The 18,198-nt window shown below is 42.5% G+C and overlaps 1 protein-coding gene across 1 annotated transcript in view; it reads left to right on the top strand.

Moving 5' to 3' along the window:
* Nucleotides 1-18,198, top strand: part of DGKH (diacylglycerol kinase eta) — a 247,107-nt gene that overhangs the window by 162,829 nt on the left and 66,080 nt on the right. Inside the window, 5 exon segments of the mRNA XM_061629909.1 lie at nt 2,852-2,944; nt 5,338-5,457; nt 8,147-8,255; nt 10,827-10,867; nt 10,869-10,958. Of these exon segments, the coding sequence (XP_061485893.1) occupies nt 2,852-2,944; nt 5,338-5,457; nt 8,147-8,255; nt 10,827-10,867; nt 10,869-10,958 (453 nt within the window).

The raw sequence follows: 18,198 nt of genomic DNA, 5'->3' as shown, positions 1-18,198 counted from the left end.
TGCTGACGCCTCCTTCGGGAGATGTGTCCTCCAACATGTTCTTTCTGAATAGTAAGCTGTGTGTAGTCCCTCCCGATTAGGGGGCTGCTTTGGTACATCCCAAGTTGATGGCAGGCTACCTGTGGAAAATGGTCCATTGGACTCACCTGAAGGGTGATTTTCACAGGTACGCCTGCCATCACGTCCCTTCCTTGTGGGGGTCTCTGGTTGATTGGTTCCATCTTTATAGTCTATTTGTCGTAAGGTGTTGTGCCTTGCTCTGTTTCCCCTCGGTTAAAACCTCCATGCTTCGGTTGCAAGTTCTGTGTTCTACATGTTGTCATGCTTTTTCTCTGTTTTCCTTGCTGTTTGGGCCTGCGGCCTCTGTTCTTTTCAGATATGCCTCTTCGGACTCGTCGCGAATGAAATGGAGTGGGAGGGGCCGAGCCCCAGGTTTTAACTCGAGTGCATTCTTGTCTTCGGACGCTAGATGGCAGTAAAGCCCAAGTTGATGGCAGGCGTACCTGTGAAAATCACCCTTCAGGTGAGTCCAATGGACCAATCTACATTAAAATAGAATTAAACTATATCCAATATTAAAACCATTCAAACTCTAGCTTGTTAATGAATAAATTAAAAACCATAGGTCCCAATGCAGATCCTTGGGGCACTCCACTTTCTACATCCCTCCATTGGGAGAACTGTCTAGTTATTCCTGCTCCATGCTTCCTGCCACTTAACCAGTTCTTGATCCAAAAGAGAACCTCACCTCTTTTTCCATTACTGCTAAGCTTATTCAGGAGTTTTTGGTGAGGTACATTGTTGAAGGCATTTGAAAGTTCTAGTGTACTATCGCAACTGGATCACATCTATATGCTTGTTGACACTTTCAAAGAACTTAAATAGGTTAGTGAGACAGGACTTGCTCTTGCAGAAGCCATGCTAGTTCTGCTTCAGCAAGTCTTGGTTATTTTATGTTTAACAATACTTTTCACCAGTTTTCCTGGAACAGACATTAAGCTATCCGACCTGTAATTTTCAGGTATCCTCATGGATCCCTTTTTAAAAATTGGTGTTGCAATTGCTAGTGCAAAATGTGGCAGAGTACTGCCATTGCCCAGTCCGCAGGTGTGGAGACTGATCTTAGGGACAAGCTACACATTTTTGTTAGAAGATCAGCAATTTCACATCTGAGTTCTTTGAGAATTCTCAAATGGATGCCATCTGGACCTGCCGATTGTCAGGCTTTACTAGCATACTAGGTTCACTAATAACACCTAACCCAAATCTCCTGATGACTGGTCCCAACAATTTCATGTAGATGTTAAATAGTATTGGGGACAGAATGGTACCCTGCATCACCCCACAATACAGCTGCCAGGGGGCTGAGAAAGAAACGCCCAATGCTGTTCTCTGAAACCATTTCCAGAGATAGGATTAGAACCAGTGTAAAATGGTACCCCCAGTGCCCATCTCACAGAACTGGTTTAGAAAGATACCATATTCAGTGGTATCAAAAGCCGCTGCAAGATTAAGAATAACAGGGTTATTCTTAACAGCACTTCCCCATCCTTCTCCTGATAAAAGTCATCCATCAGGGCAACCAAGGTCATCCATCAATCAAGGCTGATTCAGTCCAGTAACCAGGCCTGAGCCCAGATTGGATTAGGTCAAGATAATCTGTTTCATCCATGAATACTTGCAACTGGGCATAAATACTTGGGCTCCTGCTGGGAGGAAGGGTGAGATATATATATCAAATAATAAATAAATAAATAAACAAACTATCACACCACAACCCTCTTGATCATGTTCCCCCAAAAGGGGGTATTTGTGACCAGGTGGTAGTCACAAACCAGTAGGTCTAGAGTGGGTTTTTTTTAGGAGTGGTTGAATCACCACCTCTTTCAAGACAGCCTGGACTATTCCCTCTAGCAAAGATGCATTGACCACACTGTGGATCCATTTAGTCATAGCCTCCCCCCCCCCCGGTGAGGTTTAATAAACCAAGAGGAGCAATGGTCAAGGGAACACATGGTTGGCTGCAAGCACCTTGTCCTTGTCAATAAAAAAAGAGAGAGAGAACAATAATACCTGCTCAGTGGATGTTTTAAACAAAATGCATTGCTGTTTTATCATCTTCATTATTGCTGATATAAAATGAAGTATTTACTATATAGAATGTTTTAAATGCTATTTATCTGCACCATGCATCTCAAGTTTAAGTAGAGTTTCAGGCTGTGGAGGAATGTTTCTGTCATTTAGCATTTTCTGACATTGAAAATGATTGAAGGTGTTGATGCATTGTATTGTTGTTGTTGTTGTTGTTATTATTATTATCTTTATTTATACCCCGCCATTTTTCCAAAACTGGAACTCATGGCGGCTTCCAGATAAAAAATACATATGACTCTAGGACTGTGTCAGACAGCATACAAGGGAACAGTAATTTTCCTTTGCTCTTCCTTTCTCTCCCTCCTGTTCCCACCATTAGCCTATGTCATCTAGATGACATAGTGCTACAGATTAAAAACAAATGAGCTGCAGAGCAAGTGGCATCAAATGACTCAAGCAAGTGATCCCAAAACATGCACTGCATAAAGCTCCCAAAGTCACTAGTCTATCTGACTTGAGGGAGATTTCCTCCCTGACCTTTTATATAGTGATTAGTCAGACCTTGTTTAGCCACTGACATACTCTTATCTATTCTTATTTATTCAATATTTCAGTATGTCCTTTCAACAAATACATTCAAAAGTGTTAAAAACCTTGCTGAGATTCTTTAAGGAAAAGCCACTTACATTTACTTGATTTTTGATTATTACAAACTGTTCATAGTTAAATTTGTGGCCCTTGGTTTTTCTTCCTACAGAGCCTTACCAGAAACACTGCTCTTGAAGTAGCTGTCAACATGAAGGCACTGCATGATGAAACAGAATCTTTGCTAGTAGGAAGAGTTCCTTTGGTAAGATGACAACCGAACCTTTTTTACTGGTTTACATAACATGTTATTTTGACAGGTATTTGACATAAGGCATTTTGACATAGGGCATTTGCTTTAGGCCAGCCTTCCCCAATCTGGTGCCCTCCAGATATTTTGGAGTACAACTGCCATCAGCCCCTGGCAGCATAGTCAATGGTGAGGGATGATACGAGTTGTAGTACAAAACATCTGGAGGGCACCAGTTTGGGAAAAGTTACCCAAGAACATAAGAAGAGCCCTGCTGGATCATGGCAAAGGCCCATCTGCTCCAGCATCCTGTTCACACAGCGGCCACAGTGGGAAAGACCACAGACAGCACTCTCCCCTCTAGTGATTCCCAGCAACAGAGGCATACTACCATGAGGCAGATCATGGACATGGTGGGTAGGAGCCATTGATAGACTTATCCTCCATGAATTTGTCAAATTCTCTTTTAAAGCCATCCAAGTTGGTAGCCAATACTACATCTTGTAGAAGCAAATTCCATTGTCTCGCTATGTGATGTGTAAAGAAGTACTTCCTTTTGCATGCCCTGGATCTTTGAACATTCAGCTTCATTGGATGGTTGCAGGTTCCAGGGATAGCCTCACCACAGTGATTCATGCATTGGTAACCTCAAGATTTGATTATTGCAAGGCACTCTGTGTGGAGCTACCCTTGGCCATGGTCCAGCTGGTGCAGAATGCCTGCAGCTAGACTGTTGGGACAGACTACCACCAGCACATAACACCAGTGCTTAAAGGCATGCACTAGCTGCCCCTATGCTTCCCAGCCAGGTTCAAGATTTTTGTATTAATTTACAAGGCCCTTAATAATATGGGTCCAGGATATCTTAAGGACCTTCCTTATATCCCTGCCCGATCACTGACATCTTTGGCGCAGTTACTGTTAGTGATCTTCCATAGTTCAGATGCACAGCACATGTCTATCAGAGTCCATGCATTCAACATTGTGGGCCCAATTCTATGGAACTCCTTCGCAGCTAAGATAAGATAGGCCCCTTTCCTGTTGAACTTTAGGAACTTGACAAAGACTTTTCTATTTCAGCAGGCATTTCAAGGAAGTTCTCTGTTTTTATGATTAATTTAAATTGATTTTAGCCACTGTATGCTTTTTGAAATGTTTACATACACTACTTAGAAATCCTGGTGTATAAGCGGTATATAAATAGCTCAAATAATAATAATTAATTAATAATCTTGGAGGACTGAATACTTTTGTAGCAGAATTTAAGTATGTTATTTGGTTCTGTTAACCACCTCTTGACAACACATGTAGTTAGTGGCTTTTTAACCTTGGCCAACTTCACTCACCTGAACATCTGGGCTATTAGTGAAGATAGTGTACTCATTCTGTACCAATAAAAACAAAATAAAATATGTGAGCACAGTCTTTCCTGTCCCAAGTGAGGACCTGCATGTTTTGATGGACATCTACTATGCGTAGAACACATGAGAGAAGCTAGGCTAAAAAATTTCCTGCCTCGCATCCTACTTTCAATATGCAAGGATTTCTCTTTTCTTTATTGTGCATAATCTACCGTATGGTGCCTCTAGGAGGACTGTACCATGTAGTTCTTCTCCCATTGGACACAGGAGGCCAGCTAACTTGGGTTGGCCAGCTTCCTTCTGGGAACCAGGATCACAATCTTTTTGCTACAGTAATGATCACATACAGACTTTAAAGGTGTGCATCCAGAGTGATGCATATGATTGATGAGTGATCACATGAGTGATGGACATGATTTATCCCATCTGTGCATCAATTCAAAGCATGTTAGACTTAGTATTATACATTGTTGATATTCATGTCTTCATTTGGTTGAAGCTTTAATAAAACTTTAGCGCCTAGGTGCAATGCTGCCCTGGGTTCCTATTGGGAGAAAGGGTGGGATGTAAATCTAATAAATAAATAGTGAAAATTTTACAATCCATATACAAGTGTGGCCTGCTGTATGTCCATGGTTTTGATCTCCAAATTGTAGTTGGAGGAACATGAATATTATTCTTACTTTTTTTAAAAAAAGATGTGTGATCTCAATTTCTGTGCTTTATAGGAGCACTAGCAGCTTTGTACTCATCATTGGTTGGGAATTCTAATAAACAGCAACAACAACAAGCTAGTGGTTAAAATCAGTGCAGTTTTGAAAGGTTCAAAATTACAGCCAATTGTATCCAAACATAGACAAAAACCTGTTCCTTGATCTCGGCAACAATCATACAGAACGTGGTTGCGATATCTTAAGAAGTGTCCAAATGCATACTAAACAAGCAACTTTCCAAATACGTAGAACATATGAAACATCTATTTCATTGTAAAAAATGGCAATTAGATATCATTTTTACAGGATAACATCTTGTGATTTGTTTCTGCAGCAGTTAGAATCCCCTCATGAAGAGCTGCTTTCAACAGCTGTGCACAATTTAGAGACTGAATTAAGAAAGCTTGCTGAGATTCCATGGCTCTTCTATGTTCTACAACTAAATGATGATGAGGTGGGTGAAACTTGCAAAAGTTGCTTTCATTTTCTTAGATCAGTAAATTAAATTATGTTGTCATCCAAAACCTCATTATGTATTATATTCATCTTTGCTGTTGCCATTTTTTTGGGCCAGGTAAGTTGTTGCTTAAACCGACCATATAGCAGCCCCAAATGTAAAACCTTGAAAATATATTTCCTTTGTTCAGCCTTCCTTTTTCCCCTGAAGTATGTTTTTGAGCTGAGTTCAACTGCTCTGTTTAGGTGGAGCTGGATAGGAAGGGGGATCTTCTGCATTCTTACCTTTATCTCAGCCAGTCATGCTACACAATCAGGCAGATTTGGCTGTGTGCTGACATCATGGTGGGCAAATGAAGCTGATTTATAATGCGGGCAGTGCTTCCTAGACTGTTCTTGTGAGTCATCTCAGCCAATTGGGTGACTGATTGACCTCACTTTAAATTGGCCTACGGGTAAACATTTTTGCCTGCTTTTCAGTTATACCTCTCCTCCAAAAAAAATTCAGTGAAGGTGGGCTGTCATTTTTCCCTACTATTAATGATGTCTGCAAAAAGAGCCAGAATGATATAGTAGTTAGAGTGCTAAACTTGGAGACCATACCTTGGAGACCAGGATTCAAATCCCTACTCAGTCACAAAACTCACTGGGTGACTTTGAGCCAATCACAGCCTGCCAGGCTAACTTATGAAGAAAAATTGGAAGTGGAAAGAACCACTTATATGATCTTGGGCTCCTTGGAGGAAAGGTGGGATATAAGCGTAATTTTTTGGAAATTATTATTATTAATAAATAATAATAATATACCCTCTTTCAGCTTCTGTCTACTTAAATTACTGCCCTAATGCCCTGTGCCTCACTGAATTATTGCTTGAATTGCTGTAGCTTATTAACTGAGCCAAGTTCTGCTTTCCAATCGCCTCTTCAATAATTCAGCATTAAGTGGTCCTTTGCCAATTCCATATAAATATCAGCATAAAATCAACACCAGCACAAAAACAGTGCATTGTTAAATTATGGAATTCGCTCCCATAAGAGGCAGTGATGGCCACCAACTTGGATGGCTTTAAAAGAAGATTAGACAAATTCATGGAGGATAAGGATCCAGGGTGTGGTCAGTGTGTCTTTGTAAGAGGGAGTGGTCTCAGTGCCCTGAAAGAGGTGGTGATCTAACTGCTCCTGAAAAAGCCCACCTTAGACCCATTGGTTTATGGCAACTGACAGCCAGTGTGGTGTTACGGTTAAGGTGTTGGACTATGACCTGGGAGACCAGGGTTCGAATCCCCACACAGCCATCAAGCGTACTAGGTGACCTTGGGCCAGTCACTGCCTCTCAGCCTCATGAAAACCCTATTCATAGGGTCGCCATAAGTTGGAATCGACTTGAAGGCAGTACACATGTGGCAACTACCACCCAGTCACAAATACCCCCATTTTAGGAAAGGTGATTGAGAGGGTCATGATGCAGTGATTACAATTACTCTTGGATGAAACAGATTATCCTAACCCAGTCTGGGTTTAGGCCTGGTTATGGGACTAAATTGGCCTTGGTCGCCCTGATGGATGACCTTTATCAGGAGAATGACAGGGGGAATGCCACCCTGTTATTCTTACTTGATCTCTCAGCGGCTTTTGACCATAGGATCATTGACCATGGGATCCTTCTGAACCGACTTGGTGAGATGGGTATTGGAGGTGCCTACCTCAGAGAATAGCATTGGGTGATTGTCTTTCAGCCCCCTGGCAGTTGTGCTGTGGGGTGCCACAGGGTACTGTCTTGTCTCCAATGCTGTTTAACATCTATATGAAGCCCTTGGGAGAAGGAGAATTGGGGCGAGGGGTCAGCAGTACACTGATTAGACAGCTGCGTCTGTTTCTGGGCCAGGAGAGCCTGACCACAGTTGTCTATGCCCTTGTAACCTCTAGGCTGGATTACTGTAATGTGCTCTATATGAGGCTGCCCTTGAGGTTGGTCTGGAAGCTGCAGCTGGTGCAAAATGTGGCAGCACAACTGCTTACTGGGGCAGGGTATTGCCAGCATGTTACTCTGCTACTGAAATAATTGCACTGGCTGCCCATTAGCTACCAGGCCATATTCAAGGTTCTAGTTTTGGTGAACAAAGCCCTGTGCAGTCTGGGACCAGGATACCTGAAAGATAGTCTTACCCCTTATATAACAAGTCCATCACTGCACTCTGCAGGTGAAGGCCTCCTGCAGATACCATCTTATCAAGAAGTCCATTCCATACAACATAGGAAGTGGACTCTTAGTGTTGTGGTACCTAACCTGTGGAATTCCCTCCCCTTAAATAGTAGACAGGCACTATCTCTTATTTATCTTTAAGGGGAGAGTGCTCCTGCACTCACATTCTGCTTGTGGGCTTCCCATGGGCATCCGGTAGGCCACTGCAAGAACAAGATGCTGGACCAGATGGGCCACTGGCTGTTCTTATGTTCTTATGTTCTTAAACAGCATAATCAGAGCACAGAAAACCAGAAAAGGGATGAGCCCTGAGAATTACTGTCTAGAGAGAATGTCTTTCTAGAGTGCCTGCCAAAAAGAATAAAAGTTCTTATCTGCAAATATTCTTTCTTCTCATTCTTTATATGCATGTTCTGTCGCTGAGATTATCTGTCTTTCTGAAATTTGCTTTTCAGTGTAGCTTTTTCCTCTCCTTTATTTTTAGGATCCTCCTTTGGAATATGCTAAAAGAAACAACAGAAGCACGGTATTTCGCATAGTACCAAAGTTCAAAAAGGAAAAGGTTCAAAGACAGAAGACTAGCCCTCAGCTTGGTATGCTTTATAAAAAATAATAATACAGCTTTGAAGGAGATGTGGTGCAAATATTTCATTACCTGCTCAGATAATGAACTGTTATTGTCTTATTCAGCTTTGAGCTGAATGTTGTCCTTGCACACGTGACTTGCAAATGTATACTGTACAAAGAGGATTTCTGTGTTTGTTTCACCGTTAGATGTCATGACATATCTTTCACTGATTTGACTGTCATGGGATTAGCTATCCCTTAAAATCTAATATTAGTTGTCAAACTGTGTCTCAGGAAATCCTGAAATTCCTTGGAGGTTTATCTTCTATGAGAAAGTGAGTAATGGCCGGCAAGCTTCCCTTATCCTCTATTTCTCATCTTCCTCTGTAACGTGCAGCCGCTGGCAAGGGGTAGGTGTGTTCTGGAGTTCAATCTCATGTTTATGCAAGAAAACAGTGAGGTTCAAAAGCCAGTGCTCTGTATGAATGTGACCATACACCCTAGAACATGCCCCAGAATTCTCAGCAATGCTCAAGATTCCTTGTAATCAACATAGGGTTGTATTCAACGTGGTTCTAAGGTGAAAGTTCCATCAGCGCAAGGATTTCTTCTTGTACAATGGAACATTCACTGCCTCTTGCCCCCCCTTCACCCCCTAAATCTGTTCAGGATTTTCCCCCAATTCTCCGGAGCAGATATGGGGATGGTACAGGGCATGTGCATGGGTAGGAGAAAGTCCCATTGTGCTAGTGGTAATCCTTGTGCCTGCACAATTATTTAGTTCAATACCATTGATAAAAATCATTCCCTGAAAGCAGAAAGTTAGAATGCCACTAATTGTATATGCTGTGGTGTCTTGTTTCTTTTAATTGCTAACTAGAAGAGTTATTTATGCTGGACTACGACCTGGGAGACCAGGGTTTGAATCCCCACACAGCCACGAAGCTCACTGGGTGACTTTGGGCCAGTCGCTGCCTCAGCCTCAGAGGGAGGCAATGGTAAACCACCTCTGAATACCGCTTACCGTGAAAACCCTGTTCATAGGGTTGCCATAAGTCAGAATCGACTTGAAGGCAGTACATTTACATTTTATATACACTGTAAATATACTCTTTACCCATTGTTATCGAATGTGTACATGGTACCTGTGATGCGTCCTTCCCTGGTTCTCCCTGTCAGGTTCCTACCTGCTCGTGGTTACTGCCTGTCTCTAGGCACCACCAGGGACTCCACCAGTCCGGACCGCTCTCTCTTATGATTTCTCTCCCCGCTCTAGCACAGATCTCAACAGATCCCCCTGCTAGGCAACCACCAGTAACGTCCCAATACTAGTATTCCCAGAGACTCTGAATACTGGTATTGTTATTCTCTTCACCGCTGCCACCATTCGTTACAGTTCCCCTTCAGCCTTGGCCATTACCTTACCCTCCCTTCTGGTCTGTGAAACCCCAGCCAAGGATCAGGCCTTTGGTAAACCAAATTAAGTATTTATTACAGATAACAAAGCTAACAAGATTAACAAGATTTCTTCTTAAGGCACATAAGCATATGGTTTTACTCAATACTAATCCGAACTCCACCTCCCTCCTGGTAAACAACTCTCTAAACCCCACCAAGCAATCCACTCTTTCTCTTCTCCCCCCCAGATTCCACAATTCACCACCTCACATTCACCCAGATTTACCTGTCATCCTTTCATTTATACTGTCAGCCATTTTAAACATTCAGCCAATCATCAAGCATTCTATTGCCCATTCACTCCCCCTCCTCTTTCACTACTTACCATGTATACTCTAAACAACCAGCACTTACCATATATACACTAATATATAGGAACATCACAGTACCTCATAACACTTTCTTACATTGATCTCAAATAAGGGTCTTTTAGGACCCTTTAGCAACCTTCCAAATTGCTAAAAAAGAATACTGAACACAGACTTCTTAATAAAATTGAGAGGCTTCATTGAAATTATTGATTGGCTGTTGCTAACTCTTCAAAGACATCTTGTGCCATATCTAGCTTCTGAATGAAATAGCACTGGATAAAATACATGAAAATTGAAACAATGGCTTATATACTCATACTTCCTTATTAAAGTCCTTTCTTAGTTTAGTGTGGGCAGCTAACCTTAGAGAACAATGTTGACAGAACTTTTAAATGTGCTATTTGCCTAATATGGCAAATGGAAAATTTCCTGAATTAAGACCTGCAGTTGTTTGTTTTAGTGACTACTGATTTTTTTCTACTAATACTGAAACCAATAAATCACCATTATCGTACAACAGAACATGCACAAACCTTGTGGACAGTTCTTAATATTGTTAGGTATTTAGCAGCTTGATAGTTTTGATGCTGAAGCTGAAAGCATGGCTGTAATGCAGATTGCCTTATCCTTTATTTTACATACATTCACAGGTTTTCTTTACCTGTACCTGCATGAAAAAAAGATGCTGTCCATTTTCTCAAAAATATATTTGACTTTTGCTATTACTGCAGTGTTCTACTCTGTTTTTCACTCTCTGTGGCCTAACCTTTGCTTGTAATGCAATTGCGCATGTAGAAATTAAGGGGGTTTTGCTCTTAACTTTGGTAGTTCAAAAATGGGGCACAGATGAAGTTGCTGCTTGGCTGGAGAGTGCTCAGTTTGGGAGAGTACAAAGAAATCTTCATCAGCCATGACATCCGAGGCTCTGAACTTTTGCATCTGGAAAGGCGAGATCTTAAGGTATTTTCTATGTGCTACTTTTCTGCTTATGAGATTTTTTCTTTGATAGGAAGTAATTGAAACCTTTCCTCTGTCCCCACTCCAGTTATGTGCTTGTAGCTTGGCTTTTAATGTGCACACTTGCAAAAAACAACAACAAAAAACTAATATGCTATCACATAGGCTGTACTTTCATCTTCTGATACCAGGAATATTGTAAATTTACATCTTTTAAGAATCTATATAGTAGAATCAGGCTTGGGGAAATCACTGCTTGTACTTGCTGTATTAATTTATATGAAAATTATTGCATTAATATTATAATATAATTTTTAAGAGTTTGTGTAGGAGATCATTTTTAATTCATTAAACAATCTGACCATTATGAAGACTTATGTGATGCAAAATTTAAAAATTCATTTAAATTGTGTTTTTGTAAACTTTTCCCAGCACCTATTCCTCAGCTTAGGCCACTTATAAATGTCCATCTGTTTGAGGAGATAGAAATTCACCATCACATTCTGGAGTAAGCTCTGTCTACTCCAACACAGCATTGGATGTTCTGCATTTCATCTCTGTTACTGCTGCCTGTCATATCCATACGCTTTGAGCCAGCTTTGTGGAGAAGATAGACCAGGCAGGTAGCTGTAGATCTTCATGGCTCTACCACATCTACATTTCCAGGAGATTTTCTTCACTCCTTCACCACCATCACTCCTGTTCTGTGTCTGGCTATCACATTTAGACATCATTATCAATTCATGAGGTAACTAAAAGAATTCTTAATAATGAGCAGATTCATAATGAGTTGCTTTCCGGGCTCAATTCAAGGTGTTGGTATTAACCTTTAAAGCCCTGTACGGTGTCGGCCCAGTATATCTGATGGAGCGCCTCCACCGTCACAAATTGAGCCGCCCTACGAGATCTGCCACGCAGGGCCTTCTCTCAGTCCCACCAACTAAAGTGGCTAGGTTGGTGAGGACGCGAGAGAGAGCTTTTTCTGTGGCGGCCCCCTCGATCTGGAACTCCCTCCCAATAGATCTTCGTCATGCCCCTTCCCTGGATATATTTCGCCGGGGCCTGAAGACTTGGCTGTTTAATCAGGCCTTCGTAACCTTTGAGACCTCTAAGGTGAATCAGCCTTGAGCTAAAATGTTGATAAATCTATCATACTGTAAATTTTGTATTGTACCGTACTGACTATATTTATTATTGTATTTTATCGTGTTTTATTGTTCGCCGCCTAGAGTGGCCATCGGCCAGATAGGCGGCTTATAAATTAAAGTTTATTATTATTATTATTATTATTATTCTGGATCAGTTGTTGTCCAGAATAAGTTGAACTACATGCAGCCCTGGACTCCTGCTGGGAAGAAGGGTGGGATATAAATCAAATCAATCGATCGATCAATCAATCAATCCACTGACTAAGCTGTTTGGAGTATTCAAATTTCTATATTCCAAGCCTCTTGTGCATGTATAATCCTAGCTGTATGAAAAACTGTGTGTGGAAACTTGTGTTTGACTCGTGGCACCTTTCCTGATCCAGCTGACAGGGCCGTGCATGAGTTGCCCTTTAAAAAAAACCCAAAACAGCTATTTTCAGGTGAGGAGGAAAACTGCATGCACGCACAGCTGGATTGTGGTCTCGGTTTTCCTGAAAGACTGAGGACAGTAAACTTTTATAAATCAGTAATAAGAAAGTTTTTTAAAACCCCACAAAAAAAATCCCCCATCACAAAATGCTTGTTTGAATTAAAAAGCTTCCACATAGTTTCTTGAAAATTGTTGGCTCTCCAGAGGAAAGGCGTTCTAAAGCTAGTCAGCAGTCACTCTTAATAACCTTGGACATGGTGTTTTATAACACCACTGTTGGCTGATCATAGAATTAAAAATGTGGCCCAGAGGCAGAGATAATGTCTCCTCTAAAGAATGTAAGGTCCAACCTACACTGGTATTTGTGCATTAAATGTAGCAACATCCTGAAAAGCTGTTAGACACTGGACTATCTCCGTTATGTAACTGAATGGCGGCAGGGCATATTAGCATGCAGGTCATATTCATAGGTACTTTGTGGACCTGATAGGCAAACATTTCCATTAAAATAGAAATCCCTTCCCATTAAGACCTTATGCTAAATTTTGCCCCAATACACTGCATGTCTAAAGGAGAAGAGTGGCTTCAAAAGTAGAGGATTGTAAAATAAAGGCAGAATTTGACATTACAAATGAAGCACAGTTTCAACCCTGTGTTTCTCAACACAGAGAAAGGTGTGAAGTAGCATTTAACCCTTACTTAAACCAGCACCTGCCAGTTTTCTCCTCCAAATATGTGTATGGAATGTCTGGGTTTTTATGTATGGGCGTTTGGGACTTTTAGTAAATGTTTATTTCATTGATTTAAAAGATTCATAGACTGCTTTTCAAACAAAGTTTATGGTTTACAAAAGTGGATTGCAATATTTATTTAGTGATGTTGTGGGACCTGATTCCCCTACTTCCTTTCACATATTGCCACAGAGAGATGAGTTTTATCACAAAAATGGACATAAGGGGAAAGCATAGTTCTGCCAAGTGGCTGGAATTAACAAAAAAAGGGAGGGAATTGTGATTCAAATAACAAAAGCTGAATGGAGGATATTTGCAACTAGTGTAGGGCAGGGAAGGAAGACAAATAAAAAGACTGAAAGTTGATTCAGTTAATTTTTGAATTAATCTGCAAAAGGGACAGCCCTTCTACAAATTACTCTATAATATGATTCAGTAAACTTGGGGAACTATGCTGCTTGATTTAGGGGAAAAACCTGAAGCACAAAAATTTTAAACTCTACATTTTGAGGATTGATTGCAACATTTCCCCCCCTTCATTAAAAATTATAACAGGAGTTTAAAATAAATAGTTCAATCCTTTCAAGATCCAGATTATTCTTTGAAGGACATCTGCTTGCCTTTGCTTGAATTTCTCTCATTCTCCTTCAGCTTCATAAATGGGGTCTTGGTTGTAGACAGATAAATATAGCTGTACACCAGGCCCAGAGTTTCAGGTGAGGCCTTTTGAGATGGTCCACCCTCGGAGACTTACGAAATCTGAGAGATTCCTGAATGCTCTGGGGGATTTTCCAGCTGTCATGGCTGGTGCTCCTGTCAAGTGTCTTATCACACTGTGGAATGGTGAGATGTGTAGATACTTCTGAGTGCCCTCGCCACTGCAATGGAGCACATAGGTCACCTTGGTACACTAGTGACCTGCATGCAATGAAACAGGAGAGTAAACAGCTAGAGCGCAAGTGGTGTAAATCTCAGATTGAACCTGATCAAGCACATGTGAGGTCACATTATCGCAGAAGCCTACTTCTCTGCCACCATTGCATCTGCAAGGAGCCCCTGGCAGAGCTTTTCTGAGTGGTGAATGGGCTTTTGTCATCTGGCCAAGACTTTACTCTGACATTTTCAGAGGCTTGTTGTAACAACTTTGGGAGGCACTATAGGGACAAAATTGCTCAGATTCAGACCAAGTTGGATGCCATGGTTAGAGCAAGTCCAGTGGAGTAATCCACCATGTGTCTCTTCTGTACTGGATCAGTTTCGATTATTGTGGTCTGAGGATGTGGACACTGCTTGAAGAAGTGCGGCTGATTACTTGCCCCCTTGATCTTTGCCCATCTTAGCTTCTTAGATCTAGCTGTTGTGGGCTGACTGGTGGGTCCAGGGAGTGATTAATGCTTCACTGGAGGAGGGTAGAGTACCATTCTCCTTGAAGGAGGTGGTGGTGTGTCCCCTCCTCAAGAAGTCCTCCTTGAACCCAAAAGTGTTAAATAGCTACTACCCAGTGGCAATTATCCCTTTCTTGGGCAAGGTGCTCGAATAGGTAGTGACAGTCCAACTTCAGGCATGCTTGGAGGAGACTGAATATCTGAATCCATTTCAGTCTGGCTTTAGGCCCAGTCAAGGCACTCAGTCTTGGTTGCCCTGGTTGATGTCATTTGTCAAGAGAAAGATTGGAGGAGTGCAACCCTGCTCTTCTCCTTGATCTCTCAGCAACTTTTGATACCATTGATTATGGTATCCTTTTGGAGCAGCTCAGGGAGGTGGGGGCTGGAGGCACTGTCCTTCAGTGGTTCCGCTCCTATGTCCAGGGATGTTTACAGAAAGTAGTTATGGGAGGTTCAACACCATGGAAGCTGTCTTGTGGTATCCCACAAGGTTCCATCTTGACCCACATACTGTTTAACATCTATATGAAGCCGCTGGAAGCAGTCATCAGGAGTTTTGGACAGAAGTGTCACCAATATGCAGATAACACTCAGCTCTACCACTCTGTTCCATCTGAATTGGGAGAGGTGGTTGAGGTGCTAGACAGGTGTTTGGAGGCAGTGATGGGCTAGATGTGGGCCAACAAACTGAAGCTGAATCCTGAAAAAACAGAGGTGTTATGGGTTCCATGTTCTTGAGTTCAGGAGTTGGGAAGACAGCTTGTTCTGGATGAGGTTGCACTGCACTGGTAGGAGCAAGTTCGTAGCTTGGGGTACTCCTCGATCCACCATTGTCACTGGAGGCTCAGGTGGCCTCCATGGCTAGGAGTGCCTATATCCAGCTGCAGCTGGTTCGCCATCTATGACCCCTTTTAGATAGAGATGACTTGGACACAGTGCTCCATGTTCTGATAACTTCCAGATTGGATTATTGCAATGCACTCTACATGGGGCTGCCCTTGAAGATGACTCAGAAACTTCAACGGGTCCAAAATGCTGTGGCCAGATTACTGGCTGTGTTTCCTTTTAGAACTCATATAATCCCCATCCTAAAACAGTTTCATTGGTTCCCAGTTCCTTTCCGGGTCCAATTCAAGGTGCTCACGTTAAAGCCCTAAATGACTTAGATCTCAAATATCTTAGAGACCATCTCCTTCCTTACAGTCCCTCTTGGGTATTGAGATCACAGAGGGGGTCTTCTTGGTAGTTCCACCACCCTCAGAGGTTTGAGGGATGGTGGCCCAGGAAAGGACTTTCTCTGTGGCAGCTCCTAAGTTGTGGAATTGTACCTCAGGTACATCTGAGCTTTCACTATAAAGTTTTCAGTGAATACTAAAGATGCATCTCTTTACCGTGGCCTTTGGCACCTGAGATGTATGTTTACAGAACCCTCCCTACTCCTATGAATGTAATGTGTTTTAATGGTTTTTAGTGCTATATTTTAAATGTCTGAAACCTGTCCTGGTAGTTAATGGTGAAGGGTGGGCAATAATAATAATAATAATAATAATAATTGGATAAACTTGTCTCACTTTGTACCAGCTACATCTTTCATTCACTCAGAAGCAATTGGAAGTAAGCTCAGCAGATCACAGTAGGAGACATGCTTCTAACTTGTGTTATAGCCTTGAATCACCCATGGGGAAAATCAATGAGAGCTGGAGCTTTAGGATAATTTAACTTTTGGTGGCACTGGGGTGAAACCACACTTTGAGATATTGGTCCTGGAGCAAGGGAGGTGAAGTCAGTCTCATTAAACAGAGGTTCTGCCATTTGCCATATGGAAATGGAAGAAGGTGTGCATATTTATTTATTTATTATACTTGTATACCGCCCCATAGCCGAAGCTCTCTGGGCGGTTTACAATAACTAAAAACAAATACAATTTAAAATACATCTTTTTAAAAAACAATTTAAAACACAATTTAAAAATTTAAAACAATATAAAACACATGCTAAACTGCCTGGGAGAAGAGGAAAGTCTTGACCTGGCATCGAAAAGATAAGTGTTGGCACCAGGCGCACCTCGTCATACATATCATTCCATAATTTGAGGGCCACTACTGAGAAGGCCCTCTCCCTTGTTGCCATTCTCCAAGCTTCTCTTGGAGTAGGCACCCGGAGGAGGGCCTTTGATCTTGAACGTAGTGTACAGGTGGGTTCGTATCAGGAAAGACGTTCCATCAGGTATTGTGGTCCCAATCCGTGTAAGGCTTTATAATCAGCACCTTGAATCAAGCTCGGAAACATAAAGGCAGCCAGTGCAAGCGGGCCAGAATTGGTTTTATATGTTCGGATCATCTGGTCCCTGTTACCAATCTGGCCGCTGCATTTTGCACAAGCTGCAGTTTCCGAACCGTCTTCAAAGGCAGCCCCACGTAGAGTGCATTGCAGTAATCTAATTTAGAGGTTACCAGAGCATGGACAACTGAAGTCAGGTTATCCCTGTCCAGATAGGGACGTAGTTGGGCCACCAACCAAAGTTGGTAGAAGGCACTCCGTGCCACTGAGGCTACCTGAGCCTCAAGTGACAGAGATGATTCTAGGAGAACCCCCAAGCTATGAACCTGCTCCTTCAGGGGGAGTGCAACCCCATCCAGGACAGGATGGACATCCACCATCCGGTCAGAAGAACCACCCACTAGCAGCATCTCAGTCTTGTCTGGATTGAGCCTCAGTTTATTAGCCCTCATCCAGTCCATTGTCGCAGCCAGGCACCGGTTCAGCACATTGACAGCCTCACCTGAAGAAGATGAAAAGGAGAAATAGAGCTGCATGTCATCAGCATACTGATGGCAACACACTCCAAAGCTCCGGATGACCGCACCCAACAGTTTCATGTGGATGTTGAACAGCATGGGGGACAGAACTGACCCCTGCAGAACCCCATACTGGAGAGTCCAGGGTGCCGAGCAATGCTCCCCAAGCACCACCTTCTGGAGGCAACCTACCAAATAGGAGCAGAACCACTGCAATGCAGTACCTCCCACTCCCAACTCAGCTAGTCTCCCCAAGATACTATGGTCGATGGTATCGAAGCCGCTGAGAGAGCAAGGAGAATCAACAGAGTCACACTCCCCCTGTCTCTCTCCCAACAAAGGTCATCATACAGAGCGACCAAGGCTGTTTCTGTGCCAAAACCAGGCCTGAACCCCGACTGAAATGTATCCAGATAATCGGTCTCATCCAAGAGTGTCTGGAGCTGTCCCGCAACCACTCGTCCAAGGACCTTGCCCAGGAATGGAACATTTGCTACTGGCCTATAGTTATTAAGATTTTCTGGGTCCAGGGAGGGTTTCTTCAGGAGTGGTCTCACTACTGCCTCTTTCAGGCCGCCAGGGACCACCCCCTCTCGCAGAGAGGCATTAAGCAGCTCCCTGGCCCAGCCGGCTGTTCCATCCCTGCTAGCTTTTATTAGCCAAGAACGGCAAGGATCCAGCACAGAAGTGGTTGCACGAACCTGTCCAAGCACCTTGTCAACGTCCTCAAGCTGCACCAACTGAAACTCAT

Source organism: Rhineura floridana, chromosome 5, assembly GCF_030035675.1.
Source record: "Rhineura floridana isolate rRhiFlo1 chromosome 5, rRhiFlo1.hap2, whole genome shotgun sequence".
Taxonomy (NCBI): domain Eukaryota; kingdom Metazoa; phylum Chordata; class Lepidosauria; order Squamata; family Rhineuridae; genus Rhineura; species Rhineura floridana.
The sequence above is the reverse complement of the archived record's forward strand: the minus strand, read 5'-3'. Positions and strand labels throughout refer to the sequence as shown.